Genomic DNA, 25,301 nt, shown 5'->3' on the forward strand with positions numbered 1-25,301 from the left:
TCCTGGAGTGTTTTTTTTATCTGAATGTTAGGGCATTAGCATTTTCGTTGCTCCAATACCACTTCATCATGAGCATGAGAAAGATGGATTTTGTCAAATAGGCCTGTAATAAGACATCCTAATCACAAATATAGAAAATTACCGATGTTGAGAATGAACACGAGTGAGGGAGGTAGCCTAAAGTAATAACTAGCTACCATAAGATTCATTGTAGAAATAAAAAGATTTGTGGCCTGAAAAAGGACAAAGTTCTGCATTCACATAAGGAAAACAAAAAAGGTGGGTTATAGTATGTCTTTCTCCTCTTTTGGATTAGTTACCTAGGCCACGCAAAAAAATGTACATTTATGCAGGCTAATAATATATTGTGCTTGCAAATTTTTCTGTGAAACTGGAGTGAAGAAGCTTAACAAAAGAAGTTTACAGATGCTTACATTTATTAAAAGTAAAATAGTAAATAAAATAAAGTTGTAAAGAAAATGAATGATAAATGTAAATAATAAAAATGTGTTAAGAAAATGCAACCATTAATTTATTTTCATTTGTAATCTCTGTATTTATTTAATTCGGGGATTAATACTTTCATATTGCTGCAGTGTTAAATTTTTCTACTTATTTATTTATTAAAACTTTTTAATATAAAATTAAAAGAAGAAAAAACATTGAAAGAGCTTGAATAAGGTGATAACTGGGCACAAATGTTGCTATGGTGCAGACGTGGAGCAAGTTTCTTTCCAAGGAGCATCCTCAGTGGGGTTTGAAAACAGTAAATTGGCGAGCGAGCGAAGTGCGGAATATCTCATCTGGCCATCGTACTAGCAGTCACACTATACAAATGTGATGTTAAATTTATCGACGGAGGCTAAAGATCATTGCAAAGGCTATTAATCGTCATTAGAAAGCATGTCACACTGAACATTGTAAGATTGCTGAATTGTGGCGTAAATCGTACAATGTGCACTGTGACAATCACAATGATCACTACTAACTCTTTCCCCGCCAGCATTTTTAAAAAAAGTTGCCAGCCACCGCCAGGGTTTTTGACGATTTTCGCTAAAATTTAATGGCCCGCAGAATATTTTCTTCCACGAATATATGAAGATGCTATATATCAAAATAAAGATCTGAGCCTCTGCTTTTAGGCAAAAAAAAACGATTTTATTTTATCTTCATTTGTTCTTTTTTTATTGCCACTTGAACAGAGGTAGGTTTTGTCAAAAACAACATTTCGGACAAAAAGCTGAGAAAAAGGCATTTTTATCAAACAAGTGCTTTAGTATTAGTATGGTGTTCCACTTCACGTTTGATACGATCGCAGTCTGTTTCTTTGATCAAAGAGTTGCGTACTCTTTCAAAACATGCGTGCGGGTCTTCCTTACCACGGATACACGGAAAATTCCGTGTTTGGCGGGGAAGCGTTTTTTCATAAAACCCGGAAAATTCCGTGTTTGGCGGGGAAAGAGCTAATAGAGCTCCATCATCAACACAATACGTTAATATAATGACACCGCATTTTAGCAAGAATTCACCACGTGTTAAGTACAATGCTGAAAATCTGTATGAAAGAAAGATGGAATTTTTTTAAATATTATCAGAAAGACAGTGCTCAGACAAATATTTACTGTATTGTGGCATCGTGAGAGGTAGGGTATCACCAAAAGTGTGGGTTGCTTCACAAATGGAGTCCAGGCAGAGCTCAAACAACTGGTTTCTTTAAGGATCCTTAAAACTCAAACTTCCAACAGAAAGAACACACGTTCAGCTTCTCTCTAGTCTTTCTACAGAACCGACACTTATCTGTGTCCTAGCTCATCAACAGTTCTTCTTCATTCAATACAGCTGTGCTTCCACTTCTGCTGAGTAACATGGGAACTGTAGTCCGGGTCTGGGCAGCCATCTTGGTTTGTTGTCTCCATGCTGCAGCCACCCAGACGGCATATACCTCCCTTCTGTGATGCACCCTCTCATGATGCCACACACTGCCCTTCTCTGCTCTGTGACTCGTGGTTGCACGGAGAATGTGCAGAGGGCATCTCTTTGTGAGAGGGCATCGGCATTGCCATGGCAAGGTCTGGGTCTGTGAACGACAGAGAAGTTAAATGCTTGGAGGCTCAGAACCATCGAGTTACCCTACCATTGGTCTCTTTATTTCTTGCCATCCACTGTAACGGGGCATGGTCCATTACTAGGTCAAACATTCACCCTAAGAGGTAGTAACAAAGGGTCTCCAATGCCCATTTGACCCCAGACATTCTTTTTCTAATGTGGAGTAGTTTTTGCTCATGCTTTGATATCTTACTGCTTATGTATAGAACTGGATGTTCCTCGCCCTCTTGCGTCCGTGTATACTCCAAAAGTCTTCTTAAAATCTGGTTCCTCCAGACAGGATGAGACGTCAGGGCCCTCTTCAGGTTTGCATCCTCTGCCTTTTCTGTCCACTTCATTTACATTTACATGTATGCATTTGGCAGACGCTTTTATCCAAAGCGACTTACAGTGCAATTATTACAGGGACAATCCCCCCGGAGCAACCTGGAGTTAAGTGCCTTGCTCAAGGGCACAATAGTGATGGCCATGGGGTTCGAACCAACGACCTTCTGATTTACAGCCCTGTGCTTTAGCCACTACGCCACTTCACCATCCTAGAGTGTTGTTTCTTGGTCATCTATGTAAGAGGAGCAACCAGACTTGCAAAGTTAGGGACAAACATTCTGTAGTAATTGGCTAGGCCCAGGAAAGACTTAACTTGGGTCTTCGTGGCTGGCCTAGGCCAGTCTTGTATGGCATGGATTTTGGCCTCCTGTGGTTTAACTAGGCCTCGTCCTATTGTGTATCCCAGGTAGTTTCTCTGTAGGCTACTTTGCATTTTTTAGAATTAGCAGTGAGGCATGCTTCTCTTAGTGCAACCAAAACACTTTCTGAAATTGCATTAAGTGGGTTTCCCAATCCTGACTATACACCACTACATTATCTAAATAAGCTGCAGCATAACTTTGGTGAGGTTGGAGGATGCGGTCCATCAGCCTCTGACAAGTTGCTTGTGTCCCATGCAGGCCGAAGGGTATAACATAATGGTATAGCTCATCTGGGGTAGCAAATGCTGTCTTTTCCTTGGATGCTGGAGAAAGAGGAACTTGCCAATACCCTTTGTTTAAATCAAGGGTGGTAATAAATCTAGTGCCCAACCGATCAATCAATTCATCTACATGTGGCATTGGATAAGAATCAAACTGTGACACTTCATTCAGTTTCCTGAAATCACTACAGAACTTCACTGTTCCATTTGGCTTGGGGACCAACACAATAGGGCTTGACCAGGCACTCTGAGTCTCCTCAATGACCCCTAGTTTCAAAAAACATCTTACCTCCTCTCTAATAGCTTCTCGCTGGGATTCAGGGACTCTGTATGGGCGCTGGTTTATGACTTTGCCAGGTAAGGTGTGAATTTCATGTTGGATCACTTGGGTTCCTTTTACATGGCTGATTCACTCTATAGTTAATTTCTCCAATTCTCTCTGCTAATTCAAATGGCCCTTGCTAGGTAGCGAGAAGCTTGCTTTCCACTGTGGGTATGAGGACTAGCATTTTATCTGTAACCTTAAACTCCATGGGCTGTGCGGGCCAGTTGTATGTGGCTTGTTGTTCCCTTTGGGCCTTTTCCATATGCTCTCTGACAATGGGGAACACTGCTGCCATCCTATCTCTCATAATTTCCACATGTTCAATTAGGTTCCTATGTGGACAGGGCCGTTCTTCCCAGGACTCTTTTTCAATGTCTAAGAGCCCTCTTGGCTTGTGTGGGTAGAGCAATTAAAAAGGAGAAAATCCTGTAGAAGCCTGGGATACCTCTCTAATTGAAAACAGAAGGTATAGTAGAAGCTAGTCCCAGTTTCGTCCATCTTTATCGATGAATTTGCGAAGCATATGTTTGAGTACATGTTTGCGAAGCATATGTATTAAAGCGCTGCAGCCACCCAGATGGCACTTCTATGACACACCCTTCACGATGCCACAGTATATTGAAATTATATATATTAAAAATTAATGATGGTGAAAGAATTTAAGTGTTGGGTTATGACTGCCATGACCAAAGGTTCGCTGTGGTATAAAAAAAAAAATTTGTCCAGAAAACATGAAAAAGTATCAAACATCTGCTTTAGAAACAGCCCTGTTTCTTATGATGATCTGAATACAGTGGCTATTCTGTACAGTACTGTACATTAAATAACATTTATGCTCTAATTGGCTTAGATTTTATGTAGATTTGTTCACACTGCATTTGCATTCAGTGTGAACAAATTACCCCTGATTGCACATTTATATAACTCAGATATCTATATGATATGTGTGTTTACATCTGGAAGACCTATTTTTTAAGGTTGTTTGTTCATCTACAATACGTCTTTAAGATGTTTTCCTTGGAACTCAATAAGTCACTCAGCAGATGTCTTTGAGATGTTTATGATTTAGAATATTTGTAGATCTGATCTTCAACATGATTAGCAGATATTAATTTGAATGCAATGTTTTTCAGATGAAACACAGTTCAACTGACATCTCAGAGATGTAAGTGTGCAATCATGGGTACTTGTCACTGGAAACGTTGCATTGTGCATAGTTAAGACACTGTGTTAATTCACACTTAATGACTGAATGTTACTGTATTAGATAACAAAATGAAAAAAGAAGTATCAGCAGTGTGTTTAATTGTCTGGAAAACAATGTTAGAAATAGTAAATGCATCACTCATTTCAGGCACATTTCGAAAGTATCTGAAAACGGCAGTTTTCTTAGATTGCCCTTCTTAAAAAGGGCAATCTAATTCAACATTGAACCACTACAAACCAATTTTAAATCTTCCTTTCATTGACAAAATCATTGTTTTCAATCAGCTGAACAAATTCTTAATCTTGAATGGCTACTTCTAATGACAATATACAGTGTGGTTTCTGACCGCATCATAGCACAGACGGCACTCATAAAGATCCTTAATGATATTCGGCTAAATACTGATTCAGGCAAAATATTAGTGCTGGTATTATTATATCTCAGTGCTGCTTTTGACACCGACCACAACATTCTCATGGACAGATTGAAAACTGGGTAGGGCTCTCTAGGATGGTCCTCAGCTGGTTCAGGTCTTATCTAGAAGGGAGGGGTTTCTATTAGTGGACATCCATGACATGTGGAGTCTCAAAATGCTCAATTGTTGCACCACTTCTGTTTAACTTGTATATGCTCCCACTAGGCCAAAAAATGAAAAAGAACCAAATTGTGTACCATAGCTATGCAGATGATAACCAGATATACCTAGCCCTATCGCCGAGTGAATACAGCCCCATAGACTCCCTGTGCATGTGTGTTGATGAAATTAACAATTGGATGTGCCAAAACTTCCTTCAGTTAAACAACGACAAGACAGAGGTCATTGCATTTGGCAACAAAGGTGAAATTCCCAAGGTGAATACATACCTTGACTCCAAGGGTCTAAAGACAAAAATCAAGTAAGGAATCTTGGTGTCATTTTGGAGTCAGACATTAGTTTCAGTAGTCACATCAAAGCAATAACTAAATCAGTCTACTATCATCTAAAACATTTAGCCAGAATTTGATGTTTTGTATCCAGTCAAAACTTGTTCATGCATTTATCACCAGTAGGGTGGACAACTACATTGACCATTAGACACCTGAAGCTCATTGAGAATGCGACTGCCAGGATTCTCACCCGAACCAAATAATCAGAGCATATTACTCCAGTCATCAGGTCTTTACACTGACTTCCAGTTACATTTAGAATTTATTTTAAAGTACTATTACTCATTTATAAATCACTCAATAGCCTAGGATCTAAATACATTTCAGCTTGTTGAATATAAACCTAATAGACCTATTAGATAATTATGATCATGTCAGTATGACATACAAAGGGTTCACGCGAAACAAGGTGAGACAGCGTTTAGCTATAATGCCACCCACAGTTGGAACCAGCTTCCAGAAGAGGTCAGATGTGCTCCAACAGTAGCCGCATTCAAATCCAGACTGAAAGCACATCTGTTTTACTGTGCATTTACTCACTGAGCACTGTGCTGCACTCACTGCTTCATTATATTTCTGTATACATTTTTTTTATAATTTTTACTTTTAAATTAAATGTATTACTTTTTATTCTAATTTCTTATTTTAATTGGTTTTAAATGTAATGTTATCTTGTAATTTCTTTATCATTTACATGTAAATGATTGTCTCTAACAGCTGTTTGTCATTGCAGTGAGAGTGGACAAAGGGTTTAAGAGTGACTTAAGAGGGACTGCCCAAGGAAGATGTGGGTCCACTGGCAAGGCTGGTGCCACTCTGACATGCTGGTGTCAGGAGCACAACCTCTCCCTCAACGTCAGTAAAACCAAGGAGCTTGTAGTGGACTTCAGGAAGAAAGACGGAGAACACAGCCCCATCACCATCAATGGAGCACTGGTGGAGAGAGTCAGCAGTTTCAAGTTTCTCGGTGTCCACATTACTGAGGAACTCACATGGTCCGTCCACACTGAGGCCGTTGTGAAGAAGGCTCACCAGCGCCTCTTTTTCCTGAGACGGCTGAGGAAGTTTGGAATGAACCACCACATCCTCACACGGTTCTACACTAGTACTGTAGAGAGCATCCTGACTGGTACGGCAATAGCACTGCCCACAACAGCAAAGCCCTGCAAAGTGTGGTGCGAACTACAAGATACATCATCGGAGCTGAGCTTCCCTCCCTCCAGGACATATATAACAGGCGGTGTGTGAAAAAAGCTGTTCTCACTGCTACCATCAGGCAGGTGGTATCGCAGCATCAGGACCCACACCAGCCAACTACATGACAGCTTCTTCCCCCAAGCAGTCAGACTGTTGAACACTTGATCTATCAGGATCAATAATTAGCACAGCACTTTATAATCTATAATCTCACACTGGACTGTCAACATATTCTCCTCAATACAACTACTTATATATATATATATATATTTCATATACTCTTTACTTTATTGTATTGTATATTGTGTATTATATATTGTGTGTATTGTTTACTGTACATTGTATATAATTATTGTGTTGTGTAAGTATGTGTCCATTTGATATGTAAATATGTTGTTTACTGTAATTGGTATATGTCTCATCACTGTCATGACTGCTATGTTGCTCGGACCTGCACACAAGAATTTCACCTACTGTTGCACTTGTGTACATGGTAGTGTGACAATAAAGTGATTTGATTTGATTTGAAGGTGACCGTACCGCGGAAAATACACACAGGAGGATAAGTTCACACGGTGTCACGATTGAAGGTGGAGGAGGCAGACACAGGATGAGGATCTAGTCGCAGCGGAGGTTTTATTAGACAACAGGGGTAATACAAAACATGAACAAAAGTAAACATCCACGATGGGAAAAAGATAAACAAAACACGAAAGGCAAACAAAGGGTTAACGGGAGGCATAAACGGGTATAACAACGGAGAAGTAACAATGATGGAAGCATGGGAAACAGGCATCAACTTACAACAAAGACCGAAAAAGGAAAGGAGAAACAGACACGGTTAAATACACAAACACAATCAAGACTCAACGAGACACAGGTGGAAACACTGATGAGTGCAGGCAGTGACGTGGGCCGGGAATTGTGGGAAATGTAGTTTTACGCTCGGACAGTGAGACTACAGGCGGACAACAGGGAAAACGTGACATGGAATGGGAGCGGTGACAGGTGAGACGGAAAACACGGAGCAGACCAGGAAACATGACATAAACGTGATGGGTGAAAACAGAGAACATAGGACAGACAACACCGGAACGTTACACACGGGGACCCGTCCTGTGGAGCACCTATTCCAGTACAGAGAGGTTTGAGTACTCGTAGTGGGTCTGGTCAGGGAATTCCTCCGCTGAATTCGTGAACCAGAGGGCTAGGGAGGAGTCATCCAGTGAGCCAAGTTAGTGTGATCTCCTGGGATAAGAGCGCACGAGATCGCCTCAGTGGAGGGAAAAGGTGCTAGATGCAAGCGGTACACCTGGTCAGTTGTTACCGTGTTACCGAGTTCTACTGGCTCAGACCTGAGAGAACATGAGATGAAACCGACTCGACCCTGAGATTGTAAAATCTCATAAAGGTATTGGGTGTTGCCCAACCCGCTTCTCTGCATATGTCTGCTAGGGAGGTGCCTTTGGCCAAGGGGACGGCACGGCCTGGGTTTGATAGGCCAATGCTATGGTGTCAACCACCCAGTGGGAAAGCCTCTGTTTGGAGACAGCGTTCCCGTTCCTCTGTCCACCAAATCAGACAAAGAGCTGCTCAGAACATCTAAAGCTCTGCGTGCGGTCCACATAAGTATGCAGGGTGCGCACTGGACACAGATACAAAGGGACTGGGTCTGCCTCCTCCCGGGGCAGCACTTGCAGGTTCACTACCTGGTCTCTGAATGGAGTCGTAGGAACCTTGGGCACGTAGCCCGGTCGCGGTCTTAGGATGACGTGACTGTCTACCGGACTGAAATCCAGGCAAGTGTCGCTGACAGAGAACGCTTGCAGGTCCCCGACCCTCTTGATGGAAGCGAGCGTGATCAGGAGGGCCGTCTTCAGGGAGAGGGCCTGGAGCTAAACTTATTCTAGTGGCTCGAAGGGGGATCTCTGAAGGCCTGAGAGGACCACTGAGAGATCCCAGGAGGGGAACAGGCTTGGCCGGGGGGGGGTGGGGGGTTCAATCTCCTGGAGCCTCTAAGGAACCTGATAATCAAGTCATGCTTACCCAAAGACTTGCCGTCTACTGCATTGTGGTGGGCCACAATAGTGGCAACATACAGCTTCAAAGTGGAGAGGGACAGCCTCCCCTCCAACATCTCCTGCAGGAATGAGAGCACTGACCCAACTGTGCTCCTATGTGGGTCTTCAGACCGGGAAGAACACCAATTTGCGAACAAGCGCCACTTCTGGGTGTAAAGTTGCCTGGTGGAGGGAGCTCAGGTTTGGTTGATCGTGTCTACGACAGCAGGTGGTAGGCCACTTAGATCTTCCGCGTCCCATCCATGCTCGTTGGTGAGGCGATTGAGACTGAGTCTAACTCCATGCCGAGAAAAGAGATGCTCTGAAACGGGGCGAGCTTGCTCTTTTTCCAGTTCACCTGAAGCCCTATGTGGCTGAGGTGCCTGAGCACCTGGTCCCTGTGGACGCATAGTAACTCTCAGGAGTGGGCCAGGATGAGCCAGTCGTCGAGGTAGTTGAGTATGTAAATGCCCACTTACCTTAGCGGGGCAAAGGCTCCCTCTGCGACTTTTGTAAAGACGTGAGGGGACAGGGACATGCCAAAGGGGAGGACCTTGTACTGATACACCCTGTTGTCAAACGGGAACCGTAGAAAGGGTCGATGTCAAGGTCCACATAAGCGCGTCTGCTGCCATGTTGAAGCTGTACGGGATGTGAGTGCCACGCAGCCACTAGAGTCTTGAGACTTGACTTGAGGCTTGAGATGGTGGGCGAGTTGTGACATGTGACGGGAGCGCACGCCGCCATGGCGATTTATCTACGCTACCATCGTGGTGCTATCTGAATGGATCAAGACGTGTTGGCCCGAATTAGCAGGAGTAACCTCCGAAGGGCAAGAAGTTAAGCCAGCAACTCTAGGCTGTTGATGTGCCAACGCAGCGGGGGCCCTTTCCAGAGGTCAGCGGCTGCATGTCCGATGCACATGGTGCCCCAACCCTGTTTGGAGGAGTCTGTGGTGACCAGAACACATCGGGACACCTACTGTAAAGGTACTCCTGTCTGTAGGAAACAGAGGTCTGTACAGGGTTTGAAAGTTTGGCAGCAGGCGGGGGTGAAAAACACACGGCGCCATGCTCATTTTGCGTGACCGCCACGGAGGATGCCAGGAGCCTCTAGAAATGTTTTAGGGGAACCGCCGTGCCTGGCTTGAATAAATTGAGGCATTTCAGCACTGACTGCACATGCTCGTTGGTGAGGCATGTTACCATTGAGACTGAGTCTAACTCCATGCCGAGAAAAGAGATTCTCTGAACCGGGGCGAGCTTGGTCTTTTCCCAGTTGACTTGAAGCCCTAGGTGGCTGAGGTGCCTGAGCACATGGGCCCTGTGGACGCATAGTAACTCTTGGGAGTGGGCCAGGATGAGCCAGTTGTTGAGGTAGTTGAGTATATGAATGCCCACCCCCCAAGGGGTGCCTCTGCGACCTTCGTAAAGACGTGAGGGGACAGGGACAAGACAAAGGGGACGACCTTGTACTGATACGCCTGGCTGTCGAACGGGAACCGCAGAAAGGGTCGATGTCGAGGCAAAATTGAGATGTGGAAGTACGTGTCATTCAGGTCTACAGCTGCGAACTAATCTTAATGCCGGACGCAAGTTAAGATGTGTCTTCGCGTAAACCGAGTCAGATGGTCCTGGCCAGCCAGTGAGATGGGTTGAGAAGTGAAAGCCATGCTTCCAAGCTCCGTGCTAGGGGCACTAAGGGACGATAATCTTTGACCTGGTGGGGCGTAGCAGTGGGGCGGAGCAGGCAATACAGCACTGGGAGGCAAAAGCGTGTCCCAAGGCTCTGGTGCTGAGGGTAGACTTGAAGCATTTACCTTGCTCCGCACACCCGGCAGGGGGAGGGTTAGTGACTGAGGAGGAGGTCCTATGAAGGCATCCTCTGGACTTGTCAGAACCGGCTGGCCGGGGGCAGCAGTCGTGGGTCCGGAGGCAGGGGGTCCACGTCCGGTGTGCTGAGACTGTTGAGGTGTGGCACCGAGATGCCGTGAGAATGGCATTTGCGGGCCAGGTGACCCAGAGAAAGAGGAAATTGCTCTTTTATTGAAAAACAAACTCCACCGGGGAAAGGAATGGTCTGCTTACCAGCTCCGGAGCAAATGTCTCGATCTCTGGGTTGTCCATCTCAGGAATGCTTGGGAGCCTTCCGGGTCCTGGAGGAGGTTCGTGTGACGGTGGGCTTGCTCTTCCTGCGGGGTGCTCAACGCTGGGAGACGGAGCATGGCCCGTGATGGTGGTGTGGAGGACGGAGGGGCTCAAGGGGATAGGCAGACTGGCCGTGAGGCAAGCCGCTGTCACCCCAAGCCCGGGTGGAAATCAATGAACATGTCAGTGGGCAGATGGTTCGTGGGGATGTACCCGGTGAAACAGAGCCCACTGCCATCCCCAAATTGCCTCCATCGCCAGCTGAGTCGTCCTCAATCCTGTGGGAAGAAGGAGCAATGCAGGGGGCTCCTGGAGTGGCATTAAGACAAATTCCGAATGGACAGACGCAATTCCCTCCCTTTATACTTGTATGTCCAGGGGCGGGACATGCAAATTCTGTCTGCCAATTTCTCATTGGCCTTTTCTCAAGTTCAGAGATGCACGAGGCTCTTAAGAGAGACCCCTAGTGGGGACTAGGACTTCCCCTCAGACTGGGGCAGAGTTCTGAGTGTGACCACTGAAAAGTGGAGTTTATAAGAAATAAAAACATAATATTTGAAGGCACCAGGGGAGATATACAATAAACGTGATAAACATTCACTCTTATTAAATATGAGTCAAAGTTCCTACATTACATTATATTAAATCTTGTTTAAGAACACCTGCAGAAACAGGTGTATACAACATGGTATATTATATTCTTTTTTTATAACTGTACACCTGCAGCACAAATGCTAGCATTGCAGCATTGTTTATCAATTGGGTTGCTAGGAAATGTCTCTGGTGACAGTCTAACAACTGCTAAGCTAATGGGAGTGTTGCAATTTTGTTTCCCTAAGTCATCTTCTAAGCATCTGGCAATGGAATGCATTTATGTTTGGAGATCGGAGATATCCAGTAGGAATATCCCACATCCGAGTTGAACAGGATGTAGCATGACTCCATATTTCCTTCCAGGAATGCAGAAAATGTGCTCACCCAATGCTAGATGGAGCTGTTCGCTCTGACATCTGCAGCTCACGTGCATGAAAGTTGGGGTTGGGAGCATGCCTGAACTAGTTGATACAGGACATCAGCAGCCTAATAAAGAGGTTGACTGGCACAAAGTATTTTATATATTTTGAAAATACACAAATATCAAAATTGCTAATGAAATGCAAATTACTTTATTAAAGACTTTACCAAAAAAAGTACAAAATAGAATTATGTATTTCAAATACGTATTTCAAATACATGCATCGGAAATACTGCCCACCCCTGTTTATATGACACATTCTTTGATATTTTGTAGATATTCCTTTGACATTCAGACATTAAGTGTGATATTTAAGTGTGACTGAAATGTCCAAATGTGTACAAATACATTTTGTGGCAATGATATGTCCTTTGTTCACTCTCACCCATGCTTTCTTCATGGTGCCGTCGCTCGCCCTCGCCCGCAACAAAATCTCCAAAGCCAATTGTTGTCAAGGTAATGACAACAAAATAGATGGACTCAAGTGCACTCCAGCCCTCGATGTGTTTGAATATGATGGCCGGTAGCATGACGAACAGCAGGCAACCAAACAGAATGAAGATAATGGTGGAGATCACACGAATCTTTGTCTGACTCACATTCCACTTCTAAAGAGAGAGAACACATGGCTGAATAGAGAAAGGGATGAATTGTTACAGTATATAAAGGGTTAATTAATCAAAGAGTCGACCATAGGATTTGAATGGATTATAAAAAGGTTTAAAACACAATATCAAAACCAATATATACAAAAATGTTGTTTAGATTCAAACAACATTAGATGCTTTTGCTTGCATTCTTCTCATGTGTAAGCTACTTTCATTTGGAACTATGGCTGTCAAAATAAACATGTTAATACTAGTGATTAATAACACATTTTTAACACATTTGATTTATTCATTCTACTAATCACCATGAGACTCCCTCTTCAAAACCCCACCTTCAAAAGATGTCAGTCTAGTGCTGTTATAAAGACAGGTGTAATTTCTGTAGTAGAAATATTTTTGTAGTATTTTTAACCCTACTAATAAAAATGTTAATTGTGTTTACATATTTTAATCGAAAAATGACAGCCCTAGTTGTAACTCACCATGAATAGGCTAAAATGAGAGTCCAAAATTTTGTAAATAAGAAAAAATAAATAAAACAAACAATAAAATCACTAATATCATCTGCTAACTGATATGGCAACAATATATTGTGCATCACATAGTAAAACACAAAAAAATAAAGATAGCAAGGTATTAAAAAAGAAGTTAGAAGACTACAAAACATTTTACTTCAACAAAGGACTGAACCATGAAAAACTGAGCACACAATAGGTCAAACACAATATCTACAAATAAAATACATTTGCATTTTATAGATCTCATGAGTGGGGTTTCAGTTGAGCCACACTATCACTGTCATTCAAAATGTCTTTTAATTTTGGGGAAGGTGGTACCAATGACTGTAAAGAAACGGTTTCCATTTATTGAAAAATGTCAATATTCTAGTATTTATTTTCCAATTATGCTATGCCAATGTTAAATTCATGAGTTATAATTTTAATGCAACCATTAATTAATTGTATTGATTGATCTCCATTCACAAATAAATAAATAATATTAACAAACAATAATAATAACAACAACACTCACTTTCTTCACACTTAACCAAGGTGAAAGTCCTTCTGAAGAACTCCTATATAGATACATAAGTGCATAAAGGTGGAATCCCTTTAGTTCCTGGGTGTCACAATACTGGAAGTTGGACCCAAATTCAGAAAAAGAATAAATGGGTTTATATTATAATAAAATAAACAGGAACAAAATCTTAAAACAAATTTACAAACAGGAACAAACACAAGGCTGACAGAAGGTAAGACTGAGTGAACTGACAATAAAAAAAAACAATCTGGCAAAGACATGATGGAAGAAGGTACAATATTAAGAGAGGATGAGGAACAGGTGAAACCAATAAAAAACAATGAGAACCTAACAAGGACAATATGAGGAGGTGTGGTTGAGGAAAACAAGCAGGCGGAGACTGGAGAGCACATGGTGAACACAACAAACCATTTGCTCAGACAAATTACAAGCACACACAAACCAAAAAGAGAGAGGGTTGACAGGACAAGATTATTCTGTAAGAAACAGGTGATACCAATAAACACAATGAGAACCTAACAAGGACTATATGAGGAGGTGTGTGGATGACTGGACAGGATCATGGCACTGGTTGCCTAGAGCACACTGTTTTTGTTCTACAACTCATCAGAGTACCCCATGAAGGGAAAGGTGATGTGGTTGTGTTGTAGCTGGAAATGTTTATAGACCTTTCCCACACAAGCTTGTTGAATCCACTTTACACCAATATCATGTTCCCAGCAAGGTCAAAGACCTTATTCTGGACTATTAAAGCAACTTCAGTTTAAGGGTTACATCTGGGTCATTAACATCTGACTGGCATCAGCTTGAGATGGCTTTACCATCTTAGTCATTCTAATCACCCTTGCTCAAACCAGGTGGAGGGTGGACTGACACCACTGGATAAACAACAGCCTCTAGCTCTTCTGAAGAGAAAAGAGGAGGTTGATAACCAGGGCAACACTGAAAAGGGGACAAGCCGATTGATGACACAGGCAGTGATTTGTGAGTATACATAGTTCATAACTGCAGGGATGAGAAGGAGGGCTTGTGTGAAGCCAGGCAGCAGAACATTAGCTCCAAGTCCTAGTTTGCTTGCTTGGTCTGCCCACTGGTCTGGGGATAAAAGCCTCAAGACAGACTGACCGAAGCACCATTCTGCTGACAGAACTCCCTTCAAGTGTTGGAGACAAACTGGGTGCCCTGTCAGAGACCACATCAAATTACAAACCATGGAGCCAAAAGACGTGGTCTATCACCACCAGGCCGTCTCCTTAGCAGAGAGCAATTTGGAGAGGGGAATGAATTGAACCGCTTTAGAAAAAAGACTGATCAAGCCCCCATGAACTGGTAAACCTCCTCCACCATAGCCTACAACAAAAAACACATGCAGACGGCAGCCATATTCCTCCTGATTAATAGATTGCATATCAACTTGGATGAGTGACCCTTCTGGAAGAAGGCGGCCCAAACCGACTCTGAATCGAACAATAGACCCTCCAGGCATCCTCCGGGTGCCTCTACCATGGCAAGAACCTCCCATATGCACCACTAGATATCCCAGATGACAGGCCTCACCACACAATCTAAAAACAGAATGGTGTCATGAGGAGACCAGTAACCCCCTCCAGCGAACTAATGGAAAAGGCTGTTCAGATACAGATTTTTAGAGCCCAGACTATAAGAGAGGGTCGAACTGTTATAAAACTAATGTTCTTTGAGCCTGCCGGGAGTTGAGCCTCTTGTCTGAAGTTCCTGTGATCGGTTCAGACCAAGAATGGAACAGCTGCCCCCTCCAGCATGTGTTGCTCTTCCAGGCCAACTTAACTGCCAACAGCTTGCTGTTCCTAATATCATAGTTCCCCTCTGCTGGGGACAGAGAGTGAGAAAAGAAAACACAAGGATGCAATTTTTCAACAACAGGGAACCACTGGGAGAGGAACACTCCTAACACAAACATCTGAAGCATCCACCTCCACAATAAATAAGAATCCAGCCTCACCAGAATGGGAGGAGGGTATGTCAAATTAGTCCTTAGGGAATTTGATGAAGATTGGGCCATAGAGGACAAGTGAAAGCATGTTTTTGTTTTTTTTAGGTGAGCACAGTCAGTGATGCGGCTACCGAACATAATTCTTTTATTAATCTTCTGAAAAATTTTAAGTACCCCAGGAACAGAGGTGCCTTGACGTGGAAGGTGCACATCTCTACTATGACGAACAGCTGATTCTCCAACAGCTTTTGCAACACTCATTGCACACGGATGTTTACCTGGTGAGAATGAGAGAAAATGAGAATGTCATCCAGGTACACAAAAACAAATTGATTGAGCATATCTCTCAGCATGTCATTGACTAGTGCCTGGAATAGAGCTGGGTTGTTGGTAACTTCAAAGGGATGCCCAATCTAACTGCCAGATTAGCATAGATAGAAATTAACCACAGCTCCAGATTCGAACAGGACAGAACACTGGTGGGATATGGTTCCCCATCACAGAATGGCAGGGAGAAGAATACAAGTGCAGGGTGAGTCTGAGAATTGTTGTTCTCACCAGTAACCCCCTTTGTACTGAGGAGCATAGGCTTTTAAAGGACACCCACTGGAAAAGTGTTTCTGACTTCCCGCAGTACAAGCAGAGGCACTTGATGATGCACACTGTCACACCTCCGCGGTAAGGCGGGTTCTTCCCACCTGCTAGAGCTCATGCTCGGACTGGAGATTAGGAATTGAAAAATCAGACAGAGATGAAGATGCAGGGGTATAGAGCAGTTCAGACAAAGGAGTGTCAGTTGATTGTCCACTCGAATGGCTATTGCCATGAAGTCATTGTACCAAGAAGGTAGGTCATGAGCATGCTTCTCGTCACTGATATCCTCAGTGTGCCCATGCAAAACATATCTACCTGCACCACATTAATAATTAGAGTTTACATTTATAAACCCATAATGGTGCAGTGCTACAATCATATTGAGTGCTACGATTTCTCCCATACATATTTCTACCAGTGGCCCATCTCCTCTCTCTAATCTCTGACATCACTTACAAACAAAATTATGAGGTCATGGGACATCCATGTACTGAAGCATGCTATTGTTTGAAATGTTTGCCATGGAACGATAACAACTGTTTTACTTTCTTTCTTGTTTTAGATGAAAAAGATAAAATCACTGTGCTCTATCAATATAGCATGCAAAGATCCATCACTCCTTTGTTTCAATTATTTATCACTTAATTTGTTTTTCTTACAAGTCAGGGGACACATGGCCTCACAGCCTTTCTCAGTGTGTCAAAAACTATTATTATTATTATTATTATTATTATTATTATTATTAATAATAATACACTGCAGATTAAGTTAGTGTTAGCTAATGGATCCATTCCATACCAACCCATTGTGCCTTTGTAGCTGTGATGTAGAGCTTTGTTAGGTGAGGATAAAGGGTGGGTGACAGATTGGGATGTTTGGCAGTGGATGTGATGTGACAGTGACATAAAGCTGCCCATGCACTTCATGAAGCTCATACTACTGGAATGGATGAGAGAAAGTAAGAGATTTGAGGAATGGAGGAAAACTATTAAATTAATTCACAGGTTAAAGTGATGTGTTTCGCATGTTTCTCTCACTTTCATGAGGAAATACTTAATTTTATTGCACAACTCTCTGCATTATTTGATTGTGATTGGTCAGTTGAGGCATTGAGCGCTGAAATAATGACTGTTAAACTGTATATTTCAACCTAGAAGTGCTACTTTCATTACATATTACTCACATGTAAAAATTGCTTAAAAACTGCCTTGTAGGACAGTACTATTTTTAATATACAGTACATGGTAAGCATAAAACCTTTGATAAATGTCTGAAAGCTCAGGAGTCTCCAGATAAAGCAAGACAACAAAAACATTGCTCAAAAGAACAATGAACCAATAAGAGACACAAAGAGCTTGATGAGAGAACTAAGATATGTTTTGTGACATTGTAGCTACATACTGTATGTTAGCAAACTAGTCATTTGAAAAATCTTTTGGCAGATTAAAAATTAACAATAATCTTTACATTTATACTATAGTATTTTTGTAGTGTGAGGCCAATTGTTTTCTACATTGCAATGGACTACTTTTCTTCTTGGAAGCTTTAAACTTTTTTTTACCAGTAAGTTAATAAATTCATTTCAACTTAATAAATATCACTAAATCTATCTCAACACTTTCAATTAAATCAATATTTCATATTAATTTATTCATATAAGTATTTAAGTAAGTTTATCAGAGATGCAAATAATATCAATACTTTAACTCACATCAATCATCTTCTCCACTTTAGCGATTCCCTTTCCGAAGATTGTTCCAAGCTGATCTCCCACTCCTGCCAGCAAAAATCCAAACAGAGGAATTCCCAACAGAGCATAGATGATACAGAAGATCCGACCTCCTTCTGTGTGAGGTGAGATATTCCCAAAGCCTGGAGTCCAATAAGAGCACAAAACACACACACACACACACACACACACACACACACACACACACACACACACACACACAGAATTTGTAAGTCAGAGGGATACAGTTTTGATCCAGGCTGATATAATGAGTTTCAGAGGAAGATCTTGCCACCGGTGAAACTTGACACAAGGCGACGCACCCTGAAAACTGTACAATTAGAATGGTTTCATCCTGAAGAGCCACTTAAAAGTGTTTTTTCTCTCTCTCATAAATATAAACGAGTGTAAATGTCAACTTCAGAATGTATGTCGAAAGGATTGAAGCCTGTCATGCAAAACATGAGCTCACTAATGTCATTAAATATCATTCTGCTTTTTTTATTCCAATCTTAATCCAAAAGTTGTATGTACCTTCATACATACCCACATACACACATGTAGTGCAAATCTATTACAAATCTGTTATATAAAGAACCAAAATACAGAATATTATGTACAGTGCAATGTATGTAATGGCAGAAGTGGATATGTTGGATAATATAAATAGACTTAACTGTGTATTGCACATAATTATTGCTCAATTGGGCAATTTTAACTGTTCATGAGATGGATAGCCTGAGGAAGAAAAAAAATTCCTGTGCCTGACGGTTCTGGTGCTCAGAGCTCTGATTTCGTAGCTGCACCTAACCAGACAGTTATTGAAGTGCAGAGTAGATCTGTATCAGCAGCGCCTGTGGTAGGTTGAACTTCCTCAGCTGGCGAAGGAAGTACAACCTCTGCTGGGGTTGCTTTTCACAATGGAGTCAATGTGTGTCTCCCACTTCAGGTCCTGTGAGATGGTAGTGCCCAGGAACCTGAATGACTCCACTGCTGCCACAGTGCTGTTTAGAATGGTGAGGAGGGACAATGTTGGGGTGTTCCTCCTAAATGTTTAGATCCAGGTTGTTTTGACTGCACCAGACAGCCAGCCATTCAACCTCCTTTTTATTTGCAGACTCATCGTCATCTCGGATGAGACCAATGACAGTGGTGTCATCTGCAAACTTCAGGAGCTTGACAGAGGGATCCTTGGTGGTACAGTCATTGGTGTAGAGGGAGAAGAGAAGTGGGGAGAGCACACATCCCTGGGGGGCACCAGTGCTAATGGTTCAGGTGGTGGAAGTGAATTTTCCCTGCCTCACAAGCTGCTGCCTGTCTGTCAGAAAGCTGGTAATCCACTGACATATAGACATGGGAACAGGGAGTTGGTTTAACTTAGTCCAGAGAATAGCTGGGATGATTGTGTTGAAAGCCGAGCTGAAGTCCACAAAAAGGATCCTTGCGTATGTCCCAGGTCTGTCCAGATGTTCACATCACATGTGGATAATCATCATCCACAGACCTGTTTGCTCGATAAGCAAATTGAAAGGGATTTAGAAAGGGTCCGGTGATGTCCTTCAGGTGGGCCAACATCAGTCTATCAAATGACTTCATGACCACAGATGTCAGGGCGACAGGTCTGTAGTCATTAAGTCATGTGATTTTTGGTTTCTTAGGGACAGGGATAGTAATTGAGTGTTTGAAGCTGCATGGGACTACACACTGCTCCAGTGATCTATTGAAGATCTGTGTGAAGATGGGGGCCAGTTGGTTAGCACAGGAATGAAGGCACGCTGGTGAGACGCCATCTGGACCTGAAGCCTTTCTTGACCTTTGCTTCCGAAAGACATGGCACACATCGTCTTCGCAGATCTTGAGTGCAGGTTGTGTAGCAGGAGCGGGGTTGCAGGAGGTGTTAATGTTTGTGTGATCCGGTATATTCCTGTCTCTGGTGGGGCATGTAATGTGCTGTCTGTATTTGGGCAGTTCACGTGTGATATTTGCTTTTTTTAAGTCCCCAAGAATAATAATAACTGAGTCCGGGTATTGTTGTTCTGTGTCTGTGATTTGATCAGCCAGCTGTTGCAGTGCTATGTTCCCAGAGTAGAACGCCTTACAGTTAATAAAGAGTGCTTCCAGATTAGGACAGCACATCCACTTTAACGTTGTTACATCTGTACACCAACTTTCGTTGATGTCAAAGCCTCTCGTTTTCCCCAATATTACCATTGTTTTCATATGTGGGTTGATATAATGCTCTCATGCATAGGCTTTAGAAGATCTAAATGTTTCTTCTCAGTTTTCATAATTTGTAAACAATAGCCCTAAAAAAATTTTTATTATTATGTTTGTTTGTTTGCTCGCTTGTTTGTTTATTAAAAAGTAAAGTTGAAAAAAAAAATATTGTTAGTTAAGAGTATAGGTCATGTTTGTTTTTCAGTCAGATCTTATGAAGTAATTCATGGCCAGACCTTAAAAAAATATCATTCAATATAGCTGCAAGCAGCAATTAATGGGGTTCAAGCCTTTTAAGAAATATGCAAAAAAGGCTTTTTAACTGTTATAAAGCCACAAAACGTCTCGGGTTACACGTCCCTGAAAAAAGCGGAACGAGATACTGCGCTGTTAAGCACTATGGGGAACAATCCTAGTTGTGACCGAGCTGAATAATGTGTGTAACACGTCAGTGAACATTGACCGGAATTTATAGCCTCGGCTGATGTAATCATTAGATGCACCTGCGGCCAGGCTATAAATGGATACGTCACCAGGTGTCGTCAGATACTTCTTTTTGAAGAGCAGTCCTGGAACGTCCCAGTGCGGCAAAGAAGCGCAGCATCTCGTTCCGCTTTTTTCAGGGAACATGGGTTACACATGTAACCCGAGACGTTCCCTTTACAAAAAGCTTCACTATGATGCTGCGCTGCTAAGCGCTATGGGGAACACAATGCCGACGCCACCGCACTTGGGGCTGTCCGGACCCCTACGGTTGTGCAGTGTACTCACAAAAACACGAGAGGTCTCAGACATGAGCTTGAGATGTCGACTCAAGGGCATAAGAGCCCGGAGTAGCATAAACATCTAAACCATTAAATTTTGATGAATATATGCAGAGAGGACCACCCTGCCGCATCACAAACTTGTTTAGGCATGGGCTGAGAGGTCGACTCAAGGACATAAGAGTCCAGAGTAGCAAAGCATCTAACCCATAAAGTTCGATGAATGTGAGCGGAGAGGACCAGCCTGCCGCATCACAAACTTGTTCAGGCATGAGCTGAGATGTCGACTCAAGGGCATAAGAGCCCGGAGTGCAGAACATCCAAACTAAAAAAGTCCAATGAATGTGTGCGGAGAGGACAACCTGCCGCATCACAAACTTGTTAAGGCATGGGCTGAGATGTCGACTCAAGGACATAAGAGTCCGGAGTAGCAAAGCATCTAACCCATAAAGTTCGATGAATGTGTGCGAAGAGAACCCTATCGCAACACAAACTTGTCATAAAAACTGATGAATGTGAGCGGAGAGGACCAGCCTGCCACATCACAAACTTGTCCAGACATGAGCTTGAGATGTCGACTCAAGGGCATAAGAGCCCGGAGTGGCAGAACATCCAAACTATAAAATCTAATGAATGTGTGCAGAGAGGACAACCTGCCGCATCACAAACTTGCTGCGGAGGGAGACCTCTAGCCAAGGTTTTAGAGGAGAGCCCTCTGGTAGAGTGCGCCCTAAAACCTACTGGCAAAGCTTGACCGTGCCTCGTAGGCACGGGCAATAATGAGGATGCCTCTTTGAGGGCACCCCACCCACCAAGCCGTGGCAAACCTCAGTGGCCACATAGAACTTGGCAGTTCTTTCTACAGAAAATCCAGAACTGAAGCAAACTGGCAGTTAGCTGGTTCTGTAATATGAACTTTAGTAGAAGGAAACGCATGCAGGCGCATTTGTGCTATGTATGCGTTACTATGATCAGCCCCTCCCGAGGAGGAGGGGGGGGGGGCTGGGCGACTCGGGGAGAAGTAGAGGAGACATTGCGCTATCAACACAAGCGAAGAGGTCCTCTTCTGCCCTATAAAATCTACCCAGATCAGTTCCAAGTGGAGGGAGCCCTAGCACTTGAAATGTGATGCACCTAGAGTGGGACCCAAGGCAGAAAACCGGGGTCTGAACCACATAGACAGGGAACGAAGCCTGAACCCTTTTTAGCCTAGGGGTTTTGGCCCTTGGAAGAATCCCCTGGCTTTTGGCCACAACAAAAACGGTCTCATGAGCAGAAGGTCCAGAGGGATCACTGTGGACGCATTCGCCCTGAGACCTGGAAATCGTTGATACTGATAACAGTGCAACCTTGACCTAGCCTGACTTTGCTCAGGGTGATCTAAATGGACTCAATCCTAGTGGGAGACAGTTGTGCCCGCATTGAGATTGAACTCCATACGATGCCCCGATAGACAGTGTTCTGAGTGGGAGAGAGGATGCTTTCCTTGGCGCTGAGCCTCAATCCCAGAGAAACAGATGAGCTAAGACGATGTCCCTGTGCTGAACTGCCAGTTCCTGGAACTGCACTAGGATCAGCCAGTCGTCTACATAATTCAGAATGCAGATGCCCCGGAGTCGCAAGGAGCCAGCGCTACATCATGCATTGTGAATGTGCGGGTAAAAAGGGCTAGGACCTGAAAGAACCTGACACTGGAAGACTTCGTCCCCAGAAGAGAACCTCAGGAACTTTCCATGTTGTGGCAGAACTTCTAAATGAAGTATAGAAATGCGTCATAAGATCGATGGTGACCAGCCAAACGAGTTGTAGGGCTTGAGACACGACCGTCTTGACAGGCATCATCTTGGACTTGAATACCCACGGGCAGTTCAAGCTTTAAGATCTAAGCCAGACGCCACCCTTCACCCTCCATGGGAAACGGGAAGTATTTAGTGTAATAACCTAACTCTCTCTCTGGAAGGGGAACACATACCATGGCCCCTTTAACCAGGAGATTTAGTTTTTTTTTTTTTTACATAAAAAAGAAATCCGGTTTACGGTAGTGAGAACACGCCATTGAAACACGGAAAAGTGGCGAGTGAATTAAATCCTGACACCCTTATAAGACCCACAGAAAAGAATATATCTGGCAGAAGTTTCCACGCTGCCAGGATCTCTGAGATGGGTATTATATTTTAACACTTCCTGTTGAGGGGTTGTCGAGTGTTTCGCGTCCTGAATAAAATGCAGGAACAGCGAAAACACACAATTTTGACGGAAGCCTCTGCAACCGAAACACCAAGAGGTGGCGGGAATGGAGGGGCTTCGAGGGGGTACCGGGAGGGGTGAAGTGAAGCATGCACCCCGTCCCGAGGGGAGCTACCCCCTAATCTAGGCGCAAGACCGTCAGGGTTTTCTCTTACTAGAAATTATAGTCCTGAGGTCTTGCTTCGGGGGCTGGCGAGGGTGGCGAGACTGTCCCCAACCCCTGGGAGGAGGAGCACGACTCGCCACGCTTTGCTTTTGAGCCTCCCTTCAGACAGGACCGAGGCGGGTCTGAGGCTTGCTCGTCAAGCGCAGAACCCACACTCAGGTCATCCAGGAGGTCGGCCTGGTATGCCTGTAAAACAGCATAGTGTGCAGAGCAGCACCAGCCTGACCTGCTGCTTGATAAGCCCTTCCCACTAAAGTGGAGGTTGTCCTACAAGGCTTTGAGGGGAGAGAGGGCTTCTTAAGTGATGATGCCGAGCCCGGCGAGAGATAGCCCGCAAGCGTCTCTCTGACCGGCAGCATCACTGAATACCCCTGTGTCTCAGCACCCACGATAGTCGAATATAATGCCGTCGAGGGTATGTGAACACGGGAAGAAAATATATATCTATATTTTTAATTTTTTAGGGGTTCCTCCATGAGAGAAAAAGCTCTTCATGGAGGTTATCAATGAAGGGAAGGGACTCATGAGGTGTTCCCTTTCTTAGACTGGAAGATAAAATCTATCCCCTAATTAGGGTTTGGGGGTCTCTTTTTCGCGTGGCCAGTCCAATCTGGCAACCGCACGAGTAACAACATCGAGCAGTTTCCCCGTAGATTTTTTTTATCGCGGACGGAAAGCTCGGAGGCGGGAAGACAATCGCGATCCTCCTCATGATCTGAAGAAGCGTCGGAACGCGCTTCGAGATCATGTGAAGGACCAGCTGGGTTTGGGGAGAGAGCGAGAGAAAGAGATTAACCCGTCTCTTGTTCCTCAGCCAAAGAGCCCCGCGAACGATCTTTTTTTTTTTTCGTGAGTGCTGACTCCCGGAAGCAAGCGAGGCGAGCGCGAAGCATTTTGCCTGTTAAAGCAAATCGCAGTGCTCACACCCGCCCTGCTGCAATGCGAGAGCAGCGTGCTCTTACCCCCAAACAAACACTCGTGGTCCAGGAACATCATCTGTGGCTGAACTTGGTCGAGATGCGTGAGGCTGACAAAGTGCGCTTCCTCAAAGCCCCTGTCTCCCAGTTCGGCCTCTTTGGAGACAGTGTCGAGGACTTCACCCAGCAGTTCTCCGCGGTGAGGAAACAGAGGGAGGCTATCTCACATATTCTGCCCCGCCGCAAGCCTGCCACCATGGGCCACGCCCCGTCTGCTCGCTGAGGGCGTCCTCCTGTGGCGAAGAAACGCCCTGCTCCGCCTCAACCCGGGCCCAGCTCTCAGCTCATGCGTCGAGCACCATGCAGGAAGTCGACGCCTCGCGGACCCCTTCGAGGACCCGTAAGGCTCCCAGTCGCTCCTGAGGCGACCCAGGGACCAAGACATTCGCTCTGGAGCAGGTAAGCAGACTGCTCCGTCCCCCGGTAGAGGGCCAGAAGGAGAATCTTTTGTTGGATTTATTTCATTTGCTGCCCACATTCTCAATAAAAGAGCTATTTCCTTTGTCTCTGGGTCACCTGGGCCGCAAATGCCGTTCTCATGGCAATCCCTTCCTACGGTTCGCGTTCGACGGCCAGGCATATCCGTACAAAGTCCTCCCCTTCGGCATGTCTCTGTCCCCTCGCATCTTCACGAAAGTCACAGAGGCAGCTCTTGCCCCGCTCTGAGAAGCCAGCATCCGCATACTCAATTACCTTGATGACTGGCTCATACTGGCCCACTCCCGAGAGTTACTATGCACTCACAGAGACCAGGTGCTCAGGCACCTCAGCCGCTTGGGGCTTCAGGTCAACCGAGAAAAGAGCAAACTCCGGTTCAGAGTATCTCTTTTCTTGGCATGGAGTTAGACTCAGTCTCAATGTTACCACGTCTCACCAACGAGCATGCACAGTCAGCGCTGGACTGCCTTGCCTGCATAAGGGAAGCCAAGTCAAACCAAGTGAAAAATCCCAAAATTTCATAATAATAGCCCATTGCGATATGGGAACATGTCCGAGGGTCCCTGTACGCTGCGCACCAGCCTCAGAAAATTT

General features: G+C 44.1%; 1 protein-coding gene across 1 annotated transcript in view; it reads right to left on the reverse strand.

Moving 5' to 3' along the window:
• Positions 1 to 25,301, reverse strand: part of kcnk2b (potassium channel, subfamily K, member 2b) — a 155,542-nt gene that overhangs the window by 13,743 nt on the left and 116,498 nt on the right. The window contains exons 4-5 of the mRNA XM_052098626.1: positions 17,881 to 18,041; positions 12,340 to 12,562 (exon numbers count right to left, since the gene is read on the reverse strand). Coding sequence (XP_051954586.1) covers positions 12,340 to 12,562; positions 17,881 to 18,041 — 384 coding nt within the window. The remainder of the gene's footprint in view (positions 1 to 12,339; positions 12,563 to 17,880; positions 18,042 to 25,301) is intronic.

This window comes from Xyrauchen texanus, chromosome 30, assembly GCF_025860055.1.
Source record: "Xyrauchen texanus isolate HMW12.3.18 chromosome 30, RBS_HiC_50CHRs, whole genome shotgun sequence".
Lineage (NCBI taxonomy): Eukaryota > Metazoa > Chordata > Actinopteri > Cypriniformes > Catostomidae > Xyrauchen > Xyrauchen texanus.